At 33.7% G+C, this 16,930-nt stretch overlaps 1 protein-coding gene across 4 annotated transcripts in view; it reads left to right on the top strand.

Moving 5' to 3' along the window:
- The window catches only part of LOC138694738 (endonuclease/exonuclease/phosphatase family domain-containing protein 1-like), a 33,024-nt gene that overhangs the window by 7,056 nt on the left and 9,038 nt on the right, over positions 1–16,930 (top strand). For all 4 annotated transcript variants that reach the window (XR_011331010.1, XM_069818747.1, XM_069818756.1 and 1 more), the window contains exons 4-6: positions 6,158–6,395; positions 7,600–7,759; positions 11,755–12,001. Coding sequence is in view for 3 of the 4 variants with exons in the window: in XM_069818747.1 (XP_069674848.1) it covers positions 6,158–6,395; positions 7,600–7,759; positions 11,755–12,001 (645 nt within the window). In the remaining variant the exon portion in view is untranslated. The remainder of the gene's footprint in view (positions 1–6,157; positions 6,396–7,599; positions 7,760–11,754; positions 12,002–16,930) is intronic.

The raw sequence follows: 16,930 nt of genomic DNA, 5'->3' as shown, positions 1-16,930 counted from the left end.
ATTACCCAGAAGTGCTAAATTTGGTACATTTTCTACAAAATGGATGTGTTATGCTTTTAATATGGTCATGCTAATATTGTGTCCACAATTCTCACTTATGTCAGTGTATTCTCAGCTGGAAACAATACACACAAAGAATAAAGAGATCCATGTTTGTTGAAGGAATAAAGTAAAAGTATCTCCTATATGCGCCATGGAGGCAGTTGGGTGAGGGGGACATGGAAGTAGACCCCCATGCTTTCTTGACCTCAGCACTAGAATGAGTTCGTGTGAATGTCACCAAGTTTCGACCATTTTTTTTTCCCAGGAAGTATCCGGTACATTACTCAATTTGATAGACTCGGTGAATCTCTGGAAGTTTTGGCAATGAGATTGAGACTTCCGAGCCATAGCCAGTTGGTTTATCAACTGAGCTATCCATTCACCCTCCTTGAATAAGTCACTATTAAACATTGTTGTATGCTTTCTGTCTTTTATGTATTTAAAAAAAGTAATTTTGGCTCAAATTACCATTCTTGTCGCCTTCTGAGTTTTAATTATCTTTTTAACTTACAAAGTCATCTGAAATGCAAATGCTGTTTGGTATTGATAACTACTTCACGAACCTCTAGCTTGCAAACATAATATTATCTGCAAGACCACAGAATAAAAAAAAAAAAAAACGAAACTGACACGTATACTCATGTGTGTTATGCAAGAACTGAGAAGTATTATTCTTATATCTAATTAAGTTTAATTTAAAATTTATTCTGAAAGCGTGAATAGATCACTTGTTACATGACATAAAATCACAGCAATTTAAAATGCTTCAAAACTCAATTCTGTATCTGTATTTCATATTAATATACTAAAATATTACAGTCACGCGATAGTCAGACGTCATATGATGTCAGATAACGTCACACAACAATAACCTTGAAGTTTAGTGCACCTGAACCTGTAATTACGCATGGCATTTCATGGAAATACACATTATAGTTCATCTGTGTAGGCAGAGAGGAGGTGCATACAACTGATATACTTAATGCAAAACAAGCCCCATCCTTATATTCCTCTTACTTCTTACAAGCCAAAAAGTTCAGGAAGCTTACTAAAATTGATTTGCAGCGCCATTGCCAACGAAAATCCTGTAACAGTTACGTTGAGGATCCTAAAAAGAAGATCCCCTGAGAACACAAATGAGCCACCGATGTATCTCAGTCGGCTGAAACACTTCCCTGTTGATCCAAAGTTGCACTTTGGTGTGGGTTCGATTCCCGCTTAGGCTGTTTACCTGGTTGGGATTTTTTCGAGGTTTTCCTCAACTGTAAGGCAAATGTTAGGTAGTGGTAATCTGTTGCGAATCCTTGGTCTCATCTCGCTATCACCAGTCCTATCAACGCTAAAGAACCTATTAGTTGATATAGTGTCGTTAAATAACGAACTGAAAAGAGAACAGAAATGAGGTAAAAATTATGCTGTTGCTAAAGTAAAAGTTGAAATTTTCTGGATGTAGCACAATCCTGTTACCCCATAGAAGAGCCACCTCGGCCATCTCTTCACAGATTCTGAATAATTTCTGCAATTTACAGAACAGTATCAATAAAATCAATTCGTTTACTAAAATTTCACTTGACTAAACGTAATTTTGTGTCTTGTGTGAGTTATATTTTAGTGATTTGTTTGCTAATATCAAGTAGATGTTGAAATTATTTTATGGTCGTGATAATATTAATGTCTTCAAAGGCATGTGTTTTCGTTAAACACTTTTCAGATAAGAATATGTTTCCAGTTTATTTTGTGCTTGTTTTAATGTTGTCATTCACTACTAGCAGTTGCTTTCTGTAATAAGGAAAACAGCATAGTTAAGTTATCTATGTATATTAAATGGATTCGGAACACCTCAAAATCTGTGCTTCAGTGGCTGGTCATGATAATATCTTTGAAAAATACTGGAGTGCAAGAGGTCAAATGACTTCATTGTCAAATGCCTGGCATTAGAAAACAACAACATATTAAAATGGCTTATTGACGAAACATTTTACAAGAACAGTCATAAAATTAAGGGGACACGCTACTGAGTTTTCGTCAATTTTGGTCAATGTTAGAAGTTATTTTTTTTGTACTGATGAACTGTATTGACTAGGAACATACCCATGCACCATTTCATTGTAGGTAGTCTTAGCATCATTTTAAAAGTTTAAGAAACAAATTATCTTTATACGAGACCCAGATATTTGTTTACTAAAATTATAAACACTTTTTGTATATTTTATTTTTTTCCGAGTACATTTTTCAACATAAAATTTTGAAAATAATTGTGCACATGTAACTCATCAATATCTATTCGATTTTAAAATTTCAAAAACTTACAATCAAAATTGTGGAGATTAGAAATCTCAGTAGCATGTCCCCTTAAAAGCAGTACTTTTACCATTTTTTCTACTTATGCTAAAACAAATGCGTCCTCTTTTTGAAATACTTATGTTACTATTTTTCATTACCGGTATTTGATTTTTTGTTACTGATCGATGATCGACATGATGTTTGTGGTATATATACCAAAAATTGATAATGTTTGGTTTATAGTATATATCTAACAATGGTTATCTGATTTGTAGATAGCATCTATAGCAATCAGACTTTATATTCAAATTTTTCAATTTAATTTCAAGCCATAGACTATTTTGCTTTAATTTTTTTATGTCGATCTTATTTATTATTTGGGTAGTTATGATAGATAGTAAAATCCGGTTATGAGAACCAGCCATAACAGTTGGGGGATCATCATACTAACCACACAGTACCTCTGTTTTGGTTGGATGATCGTTCACCTCTGTTGAGGCATGTGGACTTGAGGTCAGCAGCCGACTGTTTAGTCTTAGGCATGTATATTTCCGTCAAACACTTCTTAGGTAAGAAAATGTTTTCAGTATATTTTATGTTTGTTATAAAGTGGTCACTCACTACTACCAGCCGTTTTCTGTAGTAAGGAAAACAGAATAATTAAGTTATCTATATTAACATGGCTTACTGAAGAAATATTTTAGAGGAACAGTCATAAAGTTAAAAACAGTAATTTTACAGCTTTTTTCTACTTATACTAAAACGGATGTGTCTTTTCAACTGAAAAAATACATCTAGGAAGGAAACTTTCTTCTTTTTTATCATCTTATCATGTATTGAAGTTGTGTATTCTTTATTATATTTTCCATTGTTTAATTTTTTGTTGCTGATCGATGATCAGCATGATGTTGGTGTAATACGTACCAAAGGTTGATAATCTTTGGTTAAGTATATGTCTAACAGTGGTTATCTGCAAGTTACAATTAGTAGATAGCCCGATAGACTCAAACTTTGTTTAAAATTTTGAATTTCATTTCAAATCATAGACTGTTCTGATCTGATTTTATAAGACTTTCTCATTTATTCTAGGAGAACTTGTAGTGCGTAATAGGTTTAATGACCTTTTATCAGTAAATTAAACATTTCACTTTATTATCAATTGTTATCACTCATAATAACGTCCTTGTACAAAGTAACGACTTTAATTGATACAGTATCACTATCAAATGCTGATTATTGCACTACACATTCTGGCTATTTTATTGAGTGCATTCGAATATGTTAAAGAAATTGCTCTTCTCAGTAAATGCACGATGTTAGAAAAAAACTACATGACCCATATATTCTATTTAAACTTAAAACATAGTTGGTGTTGTCACTCTTTTTGAGCAAAGTCTTGGAAATTTTATGTAGGTATTAGATCTTCTTGATCAAGCAAAAAACTATTTCCAATATGAATATAACTTATCTTCATAATGAGATCACCATGTTTAATATGAAATTCATATTTTAATATTCAGTGCATGTTAAGGACAAATTATAGAGTTGAAACGATGCAAAACCACTCTAGAATGACAGTGTAAGGCCAAATTATGTTTACTTATATTACATTTACATTAGAGTTACATCATAAATACATTTACCATTAGATTACTACATTTCGAAAAAGAGGATAAGGTTTGGATATAACACTTAGCACATTCATACAGCGTTCTTGTCTTTATTGTCATTACTGATCAACATAGAAAAAAAAATGGTCTCTGTTTTTATGTAGTCACAATACAAGAAAATGCAATCGATGTTTGATTCTATAGAGTGTGTTGAACACACAGTAAGCTTATTATGACGATTCTTCTCCCAGTTTTTTCGTCGTTCGGCATTAAAAATTTTTTCTTTAACTTCAGGGTTACCGGTACATGGAAATTTGAAATGCAGAGTTGTATCAGCTTGGAGAGCTTTCTAATTCCTTACATTGTAAAATATTACCACTTTAATAATTTTTATCACCCACTTTTCTATGTAATGTTTGTGAATGTTTATTGTCATCAAAACATAAATGCCTTACATATCATTGTTAGTGGCAGTCCTATCACATTCTTACGAGTATTTTCCAGATTACCACCTCAACAAAATGTTTACTGTATCATCTTAGCTAGTTCTTATATCTCTATGTTACATCTTTTACTTTAATAATTAGTCATTATTAGGAATATGCTTATAATCTAGTTTTCTCCTTCTATTTTTTCTTTACTTATACAAATTTTCCAATTGTCTTTCTTTTAGCGATCTACATCATTTTCTATGAGCTACTCTTAAATTTAGTTTTAGAATTGACTCCTCAATGAATATTTTCCTTATTTTTATTTTTTATTTTAGTAGGTTATTTTACGACGCTTTGTCAACATCTTAGGTTTTCCTTATTCTATAATTGTTTTGGGCAAGATAATAGAGAATACATAGCGTCCTCTTTTTGTCTGCATAACGGACATATCTTTTTCATTTTTTTCCCTTCTGTTCCTTAACCTCCAAATTCCTAATCTGCACCATGCTAGATTCATCTGTTTGTCCATGGTCTGTGAAATGTAGTACCTGGGATTTTCGTCATAGACTTAATATTACAGCCGTATATAAATAATTGGTCATTTTATCCATATGTGAAAACTGTAGAAATAAACAGAAATGATATTTCATGAAATATGTCAGTTAAAAACCATTAAACACACCACCAAACAGTATATGTAAGTCGCAAAAATTATGTGTTCATAATTCTTGTGTTCGCTTCGTCTGCGATGTCCGTCGCGCTGACCACATTACCCCATCCTTCCAAACTCTAAACTGGCTACGGCTTAACGAACGTAAGTCGTCCTGGTTGGCAAGTTGGTATAGCGCTGGCCTTCTATGCCCAAGTTTGCGGGTTCGATCCCGGGCCAGGTCGATGGCATTTAAGTGTGCTTAAATGTGACAGGCTCATGTCAGTAGATTTACTGGCATGTAAAAGAACTCCTGCGGGACAAAATTCCGGCACATCCGGCGACGCTGATATAACCTCTGCAGTTGCGAGCGTCGTTAAATAAAACATAACATTCTTAACGAACGTAGAAATTTTCATTCTCTTGTTCTCCTTTTCCAAGTCCTTCACACTTCTACACCTACCTACCTTGCCTCCCGTTTCAGTTACCTGTCATCATATCATAATCTCTTCACACACATACAAAATAGCCGCATACTAGCCATACCAACACATAAGACATCATTGTATTCATCATCGTACACAATCTCGCTCTCACGCTTGTGGAATACCCTACCCAGTGATATCAGAGACTGTCGGAATTTAGTAGCGTTCAAAAGCAAACTTATTAATCATTTTCTTACTGTGTAGAGTAGGTTTAATTTTTACTTAATCAATAAAAGAAATGCTTCTCTCTTCTTAACTTTTACAATAAACTGTCTAGCTTTTATTAATCAGTTAATCTTTTAGTACTTTGATTTTTATTGTATTTGTAAATTTAATATTAATTGTAATTATAATTGAAATTGTATTCTTAATATTGTAGTTGTAATCCCCTGGTAGAGGGGAAGAGAAGGCCTGATGGCCTTATCTCTACCAGGTTAAATAAATAAATAAAAAAAAATAAAATAAAATAAAATATATAGGACTTACCATCATAAATGTAATGCAAACAAATTTGCTTTACTGCAGTCAGCATTAAGACATCTGTTTAGTATGTACTCTTGGAATAAAACTACCACGAACACTCAGAATGGATGGCAGATGTTTGTCAATCTTACTGCAGCATATGTACTAATGCATGCTTTTTTTTATTTTTTATAGTTGTGCTTCATCGAGAGCCCAATCATTAGACAGCTTGCCTAGTACAGAATCAAACAACTATGGTCGTCTCTACCTTAAAGGCTCTCCACACGTGCTTCAGGGTCGTGCAGTCAATGTAAACACAGCAAGTGTGTTCGAACTAATGACTCTGCATGGATTGAATCAGGAACTGGCAGCAAACATAGTGGGCTATCGAGAAAAGAAGGGCCCATTTAACACTTTGGAGGACTTACTTAAGGTTAGAATAAATAATTATCTTTTTGATTGAAGTATAAATGTTTCTTCTTGATTTCTTATATTAGTATTGCTAGAATTTGGTAATTGAAATTGTTCATGTTGTGAATTTAATTTTATCTTATCCTATTGACACAGTGTACTGTTTATCAAACTGTTAGCAACTGTCAGAAATAACTCATTATATCATATGTGAAGTAATGGCATCTTAGATACTATTATTTCATCCTGTGAAATGATTTGTTGATTAGAAACAAACATTTCACTTATATCCAACTGGTAACGTAACAACAAAAGAATTTTTACATCATGCTAGGGCTTTAAAAATTAATTATGGCTAACTGATATTATATACAATAAGCAAAAAATTACATTAATTATTAGGATGAGATAAAATGTTGTGTATTATACGTGGCTAAAAGTCCATTATGTATTTGTGAAAAATTAACACACACATTTGTGTCATAAAAATCTCATTCAAAAATATGACCAGTCCATTTAAGCCGCTTATGAGGTAAATAACTATTATTTTATTGCAAACCTTCTGAGTGGAAATTCATTATTTTGTAAGGAGCTACTTGTGACTATAAAGCCATTATGGTCTATCCAAAATAAAACCTCCCTTGATGTAATTACTGATCAAAGTAAAACTCTCGCCTATGACAGTGAAATGGAAGATGGATTCTATAATTTTTTTCTCGGGTATAAAAATTATTTCACTATTTGTAGCAAGTATGTGGCATACCCTTATTCTCTCTTAAAATACTATACTAAAATGGCTGATACAATATGATATTGTTCATAAAAGTGACCGGAATTATTGACAAACCAAAATTTATGGTAACATATAACAAATATGATGACGAATAATATTGTGTTTATCAAGTAAATTGGAAATTGTAAAACTATACGACTTAGTTGTAAAAATCATCGAAGAGGGATATAAGCTTAATATTAATGTTTTTTTTTTTTTTTTTTTGCAATTCATTTTTAATTTTCAGAGAAGTCTATATTGTATCTTAAAAGTATTTCTTTCAGTCACTGACTTCACAGCATATGTTTAAGGTGCTACAACTTTACATTACATATTTAAAATACTTTTAAGGTTAATATTAATGGCTGAATACTTTCCGGACAGACCTCGTATAAATGAACTTTCAATGTATTATTTTTATAATATAACTTACTCTTCTCTTTTACTCATGAAGGTGAAAGGTATGAATCAGTGGCGTCTGGGAGCTCTCCGTTCTCATTTAGTGGTAGGAAATTCTACTGACGATGCTGCAGCTGTTAACTCAAGTAATGGAACCATTGTATCTGCGGCATCTCAGAATTCTATTCATAATGTTGCAAATGGAAAGTTACCTGGTAGGTGTAATGTTTTGATATTTTGTAATACTTAAGATATTTTAATAATGTTCTTAATAGTCTTGATAAAAATATGTGTTTCATTTCTTAAGCTAAATCATATTTCTAATATATATATATATATATATATATATATATATATATATATATATATATATATATACAGAGTGCGATCTAAAATTCCCTCCGAAGCTCTATTAGTAACCCTAAAATGCAACCCTGTAGAAAGTTGGCACACCTCCATTCATTCCAGTTTGGCAACCTCACACCTCCAGTCCAGTGCTGCCACTTGAATTCTCTGCCTAGTGGATTCTCTGCCTACATGTTTCAAGCACTGCGGAGAGATTTCTCGATCACACTGTATATCGGATTATAGAGTAACTTCTCTTCTTTCTATGTTCATCTTCCAAAGCCTTTTGCCTTGTGCATCTTGAGTTTTCAGAACCGTAGCTCTCATATTCTTTAGTATGTCTTTCCTCTATTTTTCTGTCTTCTTTTTCCCTTTCCCTTGGTGATTTATCATTCATGTAATATTTTGACTGTCTTTGTTCCTGCATTCTCAAAAAGTGTCCAAACCAATTTAACTGTTCTCTTCCAGTTATGCTTATGTTTTCCTTTCCATTCATTTTTTTTTTCTTAGTATCCTCATTTCTAACATGTTTCAATTTAGAAATTCTTTCACTTCTTCGCAAGTAATCCATTTCTACCATCATTATTATAAATCTCTTGAATTATTAATTCTATCGACCTTGGATATATCTTGATATTTTTCTAAAACATTCCATAATTCATTTCTCGGTATGGAATCATGTGCCTTTTCCACAGCTTGTGTTTCTTCACCAATTGATATTCGCTTTTCCACAGCTTGCTATAAAACAAAAAGATTATCCACAGAAGATCTTCCTGCTCTGAAACCATTTTGATCCCCTCTGATATATTCACTGATTTCTTCATTTATCTTCACTTTAAAAGTTTGTAGTATAAACTATTAAATATATTGTTAATGTTCAGTTCTCTACTCCTGTGTAATTTGCTACAAGTTTTCTTCTGTTTTAAAGATACACAATCTAATATTCTTTGTACAGCATAGATGTTACTGTGTTTCTGTAAAAGCCTTGCCCATCAAATGCTTTGACTGCCTCAATAATATTAATAATGTCGATATGCATTCGAAGCGATTGTATTGTAAAGTAGAGGAGAAAATACATAGCAATTAATATAGGCTATCAGAAAACCACTGAAATGTAGTGGAGTATTCATTTATCTGATCAGCCACTTCAGCTGACTACAGATTAAAAGGAAATGGGAAGGCAAGCAGTCCAGATGGAGATTACAGACTCATTTCCGAACCATGGTGAACTGGATTAATTGTATTTTGTATTTATCTTATCTGCTTTCATTAAGTAGATGGTCGAATTGAAGCACTTTGTATGTCAAAAAGAGATAATTACTTTAATTATAGTAATGTATGTTCATGTCTCAACATTGTTGTTGTTTTAGAGCTAATACTGAAACATAAGAGAATTACAAGCATTTAAGTGAAAGGTTGGGTGTTAATGTAGTTTATTACATCATTGAGATACTCTTGTCTAGCATTATATGTATATGTGCAAAGTTCATTAAAAAATTGTTCATGCATATGGGAAACTTCCTCTTTCTCCCTCCATTTCTTTGCTCTAGCTCTCTCTCTCTTTATCATCATTCACTCTCTTTCTTTCTCTCGTACACACACACGTATGAATGATAATCTTATGAAATTATTACCCTTGAAAATCAAGCAAACAATATTGTTAATGAATATGTAATTTATAGGTTCTATAAATACACTGAATGGCCGTTTCATTAGGAATGCCTATTGAAAAAGGTGACTTTTAGAACAGCCACAGTTTATCGAGACATAGAATTTCCAAAATTCTCTTCCACTACCACCACAACTGCCACCACCACCAACTACAACTATAACTGTTAATGCTACATCACTAATAACACTAGCAACATTGCCATTAATGACTCCACCCACAATAACATAATCACTGTTATCAGCACCATGCTATTAATAGGCAGTAATTACACTTGATATGTGTCTGAGGAAGAACAATAATTGTTTGTATACTGTAAACTGGGGTTACTTTGAACACAGAGGAAATTTTGAACATTTTTTTCAGAAAATCATATTTAGGTTTTTACATGCTGCACTTGTTATTTAGAGATGGAGGTACATTTGGTATGAGAATGATTTTATGATAATTTAATAACAAGTGCAGCATGTAGAAACCTAAATATGATTTTCTGAAAAAATGTTGTTGTTGTTTTCTAATGCCAGGCGTTTGACAGTAAAGTTATTTGACCCCTTGCACTCCAATATTTTTCAGAGATATTATCGTGACCAGCCACTGAAGCACAGATTTTGAGGTGTTCCGAATCCATTTCTTGGTTTGAGTGTTAAATGGCAAGTTGTAGCCGATTTAAGTGAACACCATATTTTAACGTTTTTGTGGCCACTTCATTCACACACAACCCCCAGAATGTCTGGAGGACCACACCTGCTGTTGGTCGACGGGTCCATTGGACCTAGCTGGGAGATCTTTTGATCACCAGCTTTCCCTCCTTAAGCCGGGGGAAGACGATTTTAGTGCCATAGCAGAAAGAGGAGGAAGGAAAGGGAAATGAACCCCTAGGCCTGGAATGCTCTAATGCCGTCGGGGTCGAAGAAAGTAAGAGTTCAGTCAGAGGACTGGATAGGAAAGGGTAAAGAGGGAATTAGGTATTGGATAGAGGAAAATTATACCAAATTCAGTCAATAACTCATCAAGCTGACCAGTGCTAATGGATGAGTAGCCCCTCCCTTTAGTTCAGCTCGTAAAATTATGCTTACTAACAACTGCACCACGGGAAGGTAGGGATGGGACATTGGGTATTTGTCCAGGTTGGTTCCTTAAAGCTTTCAATGGGAAGGATTAATGGCTCCCCCCCTGTATCCGACAGATACCCTTTTGCAGCCAAAAAAATGTTCAAAGTTTCCTCTGTGTTCAAAGTAACCCCAGTTTACGGTACATCTGAAGTCTGACTAGTGTAATTTGTAGCTAGTCAGTGATGTATGAAATGGAGAGGGAAAGGAACTAGTCACTCTATCTTGGCTTAGTTGCTTCATGAGTGATGCCTTATTGGTGTCACTCATGAGGTTCAAATCTTTCTTCAGACAGTTGACTAAACAACACCACCACCATCATTATTTTATCAACAATACTGTTACTACCATTAACACGAGCACCACCATATTTCAAGAGTTTTTGTGAAGATGTTATCAGTAAAGTGGCCACTAACTGTATACAAAAAGAAATGAAGTTATAATAAAAATTTTAATTTCACCTAAAACAATAAAATAACCTGAAAATATTTTTTGCGTACTATTTTGGAAATATTACTGTGTCATTTAAAAACGATGTGGAAGAGGAACGATTTCTTGGAATGAGGAAAAATTGAAAGAGGTATCTAATGCTCTTGATTTAAAAGTCGAGTTATTTTCTCTCTTGCTTCCGAGTATTTAGATGTAAGACTTGTATTTTGTTGAAGTGCTTCGCAGTGTGTTAAATGATTCATATCCATTTTTTTTTCTTCTTGAGAACACAATACACAATTTGGAGTAGACAGGATGCCAATCCTATGTAAATGTTTACCCAGACAATAAGGAGTCTGAACATGACCACAGCAGATTTACGTGGTAGGTCAGGAATTTCTAGTAAATTTTTGCAATTGGAATTTTCTGTAGTATTTAATATTTGGACATTATAATTATTTTTAATTTTGGTAGAAGACTATAATATATATATATATACTTTATACACACACACACACACACACACACATATATATATATATACACACTTTATATTATAAAGTATGTTGTACACTTGCATTGTCATGTATTGTGTACTTTTCAGCTGCAGTTCTGAAACAAATTAATAAAAAAATATATGAAATTAATTTTGTTCTAGCAACTAGAAAAGTATTACCAGTCACCATGAAAAATGGCTCAACTAATGGTTTTCTGCCAGGAAAAGATATTTTTGAACTTTTATCAGCATATTCTCAACGTCCCATACTAGAAGAAGATTTTCATGGTGAACGTAATGGAAAACTAGCTTTACGTATAGCCGCTTGGAATCTGCAAGACTTCTCATTAGAAAAAGCGGAAAACCCGGGTGTTAAGGAAATAGTATGTCGGACAATTCTTGAAAACAGGTAAGTTTCAGTGCCGCATATTTTCAATTAAAAATAAACTAGTTCAGTTGGTAAAGCACAAGCTTGCAATGACTGCAAAACCAGGCTTGAATTCTGGTGATGTGAAGTAGTGTTTGTGATAGACAACGCCAAGTCAATGAAGGTTTTTCTCGGGGTTTTTTAATTTCCCTTCATCATTCGACTGTCACTTCCTATTTCAGTATTCATTATCATTATTTCAATAGTATTCATCCAAAACAGTGTGGAGTAATGTAGTATTGTGACTCATATCTAGTCTGAGGAGGTATACTGGTAGTTTGCTTCCAGGAGGATGGAAGAGCATTCTAATAGGATTTCATCAGAACCTTAAGCATACATAGCCGAATCGAGAGATGACACCACATGGCTTAGAGCCATTTGAACTTAAAAAATTATTCTAACAAGGAAACCTTTAACTGTGTCATGTTGAGATTCTTTTCCAATCTCTGCACATTGAAAAGTCTTGTTAAGAAAAGTCATATAACAAAAAATTAGCCCATTTACCTACACTGTCAGACCCTTCTTTTGGAGGTAACATCGGTTGAAATAAGTTGAGTAGCCTCATACTAGATAGACACGCACACACTTTGCCAGCTCATGATGTTTACATTGCATCGAAACCGTAGGAAGGAAGTAAGAGATGGAGCTGTATCACTGAACTATATACTGAAAGTAATTTCGATATTATATAACATTTACAAAATATTGTCACACTCGTCATTTTAAATTTATAAAAGAATATTATTGAAATAAAAACTGAATAATATTTTGATCTAGTAGACACATAATGGACATCCATTAGATGACTGCATTTACACAGTGATACAAATGACCTTAAATACACACAATAGTTAAGAGTATGATACAATGCTTTATATATGTATGACAATAGTAACGGTATTTACATTGTGTGTACAGTTATCTTCACGTATTCATATATACTCTACTATGTACAATCTTTACTTGAAGATATGCTGCTGCTCTAGCAGCTGATAATGGAGGTCCAGAACTTACAATACATGTACAACAACTGTACAAATTAAAAAAAAAAAACAATAGATATAGAAAGATCAACTATTATTCGTTTATAAAAACTTGTAGTATAGTATTGAAGACAGGTTTGAATATACAGTATAATGTCGTCTGTTGCTCTTCCCTCAACATCACAGTGAAGGAAAAAATGGCAGGCAACAAATACCTGAAACAAAAAAGAAAACCTACAGTATTCTAAATTGTAATAATTAAATGAAACAATATTTCAAAACAGAATGGCATTCACACATAAAGTAAACCACATTCAAACTATTATACAAGAATTCACAATGTGATCAAATAAATACAGTGACATTAAGCTATCTGTGTATATGATAATTTAAACAATTTTACTCACCATATGGGAGTGACATTTGTACAGTGAAACCTGTTCAAGACGGAAGTGACATGGTCCTAATTTTTTTTCCGTTGTGGGCAGGTTTCCGTGTTATTCAGGTGTGACATTAAAATGGAATATTTTGTCATTCATATACATTAAAAACAAAATGGCATACCGCAAATTGCAAGAAGTACAAAATATTCCATTTAACACTCATCACATTAAATCAGCTTTGTGTCGCTTATTACGTTGGTGAATCATCTTGACTAAAATCTTATTTTCTGTATAAATATTATCCTAACTCACTCATTAGTCATTAAACATTCCTAAGTTTATTAATCTCATTCTATTTAATATCTAACACTATACTCTAACACTGTACTGCATATCACTGCACATTATTAATTAATTGGACTAGGAGCCATCTATTACAAGCCTTGAATTCTGGTTTATTTAATTTCTTTCCCAGTTCAATAGCTTGCTTTGCAGAATAGATCCAGAAAGTGGCATATTCTTTGAAAGGTCATGAAGAATCCACTCCCACAACATTCATTTATTTCCACATAAACAGTTGCTTTCTGGTTCCTTTTGTGTCACCAATATTGGCCGCACGCCACTCACTCATTATGATCTTTATTTTTTAAAGTGTCACACCTGAGTTTTCCACAACTGTACTTCAATATTATTTCACATACACTTTGTTTCTAATTTCCCTTTATCTCGATAACTTTTACTTCATCACTTAATGTTAATGCCACATTTTATGCAACTTTTTTATTACCCGTAAATCACTACACTTGCGCTCTGTTTAGCTACGACAGTATACGGGTGTGAAGCATTGAAAATCTTTGAAGGGACTCGTCTGCCTAGTCAACAGGGTAATAAAATTTATGACCGACAGGCCAACACACCCTCGTACCCTCTAGAATTTTGCAAAGAAACTTGTTTTTATCTTAGTGACCTACATATTTCGTATATTCCTTGAAATTACACGCTGTTTCAAAATATAGTGTGTCCAAAATATTGTTTCCATTTTGAACAGTAGCAGACAGTTTCCGTTTCCGCGTTGGACAGTTTCCGTTTTATTCAGGAAAAATTACGCATAATACATACAAATTTCGCCGGGACCAATAAATTGTTCCGAAATAGACAGGATTCCGGATTATTCAGGTTCCGATTTGAACAGGTTTCACTGTATTATATGTAATGATTTTAACCGATATATTAGGATTTCCCATAAAAGAATATATATATATATATATATATATATATATACACAGTAGGTATAAAGGCTACTAGAATAAATAAGTAAATAATATGTGGTTTATGAATCAACATGTAAATAATAATAATAATAATAATAATAATAATAATATAATAATAATAAAAATAATAAATTTGTACGATATTTATTTAACAAGTGAATGTAAAATCAAAATTCAGTAATGTAAACCTAACATGAACATAATAAGGTATAATGATATTGAAAATCGTGGACTTGCCACAATGTAGTTAATATCAATAGGAGTACTGAAGATGGGATACATTATTCCGAAACGCGTTTCTTCATTAAGGGAACAAGTTAACTGTATAGATACCGGTAGTCAATAAAAAAGCTGTTTCTTCAACATTTCTCTCGCGAAAATATTTCATAGCAAGTCGAAGAACATTTAATGGATCCAGTGATATTATATTGAAGACATAATAAAACATGTATAGGTCTGCATCAGTATGCGACAACATGGAATCTTATACTTGCATGCATGCTTGCAGGGTGCCTGATATGATAAGCTAGATGCTATAGCATCCACACAGGAGGGGAGGGAACGCTTCAGGCCTCAGAAAGCAAATATATGAGTACAGCCATTGGGCTACTCAAGCAATTTTCAATATTTTTACACCTCCTTTTGAGGACCTTGTAGTTCACATAATAAGCCAATTTTTTGGTATTCGCTCTTTCATTCCAACATCTTCCTTTGTACTAAAATTGAAACATGAAAGGTTCTTGAAGGTTTCCTTGTAAGCATAGGAGTGGTGAGGCACATTGAGCTCATTAGATGCTGCAGTGTTAGCCTTCGGGCACCTCGTCCATACAAAAGGAAAAAAAAAAAAACACAGTGACTAGATATTTTATTTTTACTTAACTTCTCCGGTTTTCACTTTGACGAGAGAGTTCACAATAAAAGTGAAGTTTCAGACAAGTATTGTGAAATACAGTAGCGTGCAAATTAATCCGAACACGACATATTTTTACATTTTCTGTCATTGTTGACCTCACAGCTGCTCATATCGCTTTAATTGACATCTGTAATACGTGTAATTCCATTGTTGAAGGTCTGTCATTATTTTTTTTATAATATGTGACATTTTGCCTGTCGTTTTGTACTTATAAGCATTTCAGTTGTGTTGAAGACTTAATACTGCAATCCTGTGTACATTCTGTCGTCTTCAAAAATGGATACAACTCCACGAAAACGGTCTAAAATTATAACATTAGCAGAGCATTCTTCTATGACACAGAGACAAATTGCTGCAGAATGTCACATTGGTTTGGCTACTGTTAATTCGATCATAAAACGATACAGGGAGACTGAATCCATCACACCCCAGAAAAAAGGAAACTGTGGCCGGAAAAGGAAGACATCACCTGCAGATGATCGTTTAATTGTCAGGAAAAGTAAATTAAATCCTAGACTAACTGCTGTCGACTTAACCCGCGAGTTAATGGCTACAATTGGGGCGAATATTCACGTCATAACAGTGCGGCGTAGGCTTTTGGAAGCTGGACGAAGGGCTTGTAAGCCTATTAAGAAGCAACTGCTAACCCCTGTTATGTGCAAAAAACGCTTAATGTGGGCAAAATTACATCAACACTGGACAGTGAATGACTGGAAGAATGTACTTTTTTCCGATGAGTCTCATTTCGAGGTCCACGGCCACCGTGTTTCTTACGTACGGAAAAGATCCGAAAAAGTAACAGCAGCTCATCTCCAACAAGCACCCAAATACCCCCCTAAAGTAATGTTTTGGGGTTGTTTTACACATGAAGGGCCTGGAGCATTAATACCTATCAAGGGAATGATGAATTCTGACAAATATATTCACTTATTGGAAACCAGAATCGTACCCCAGCTGCAAAAATCATTTCCGGATGGCAGAGGTGTGTTCCAACAAGACCTGGCACCATGCCATACGTCTCGAAAAACTACAGAATTCTTCAACAAGAAGAATATTCAGGTACTCCCCTGGCCAGGCAACTCACCCGACATCAACCCCATTGAGAACTTGTGGTCAATTTGTAAAAGAAGAATGCAAAAAATGGATTGTTCTACAAAGGAGAAGATGATTTCTGCCCTCATTGGTGTATGGTTTCGCGATGAAGAAATGAAGAATATTGTGGGAAATTAGTGGAATCCATGCCAAATCGTCTCAGAGCTGTTATTAGGAACAAGGGAGGCCACATGGATTACTGAGGTATGTCTTAGATCCTTTTTTTTTTTTATCCCGTTTGAGTGTTTTTGCATAAGTAATTACGTTGT

This window comes from Periplaneta americana, chromosome 1, assembly GCF_040183065.1.
Source record: "Periplaneta americana isolate PAMFEO1 chromosome 1, P.americana_PAMFEO1_priV1, whole genome shotgun sequence".
Classification (NCBI taxonomy): domain Eukaryota; kingdom Metazoa; phylum Arthropoda; class Insecta; order Blattodea; family Blattidae; genus Periplaneta; species Periplaneta americana.
This window is presented reverse-complemented; position numbering and strand designations above follow the sequence as displayed.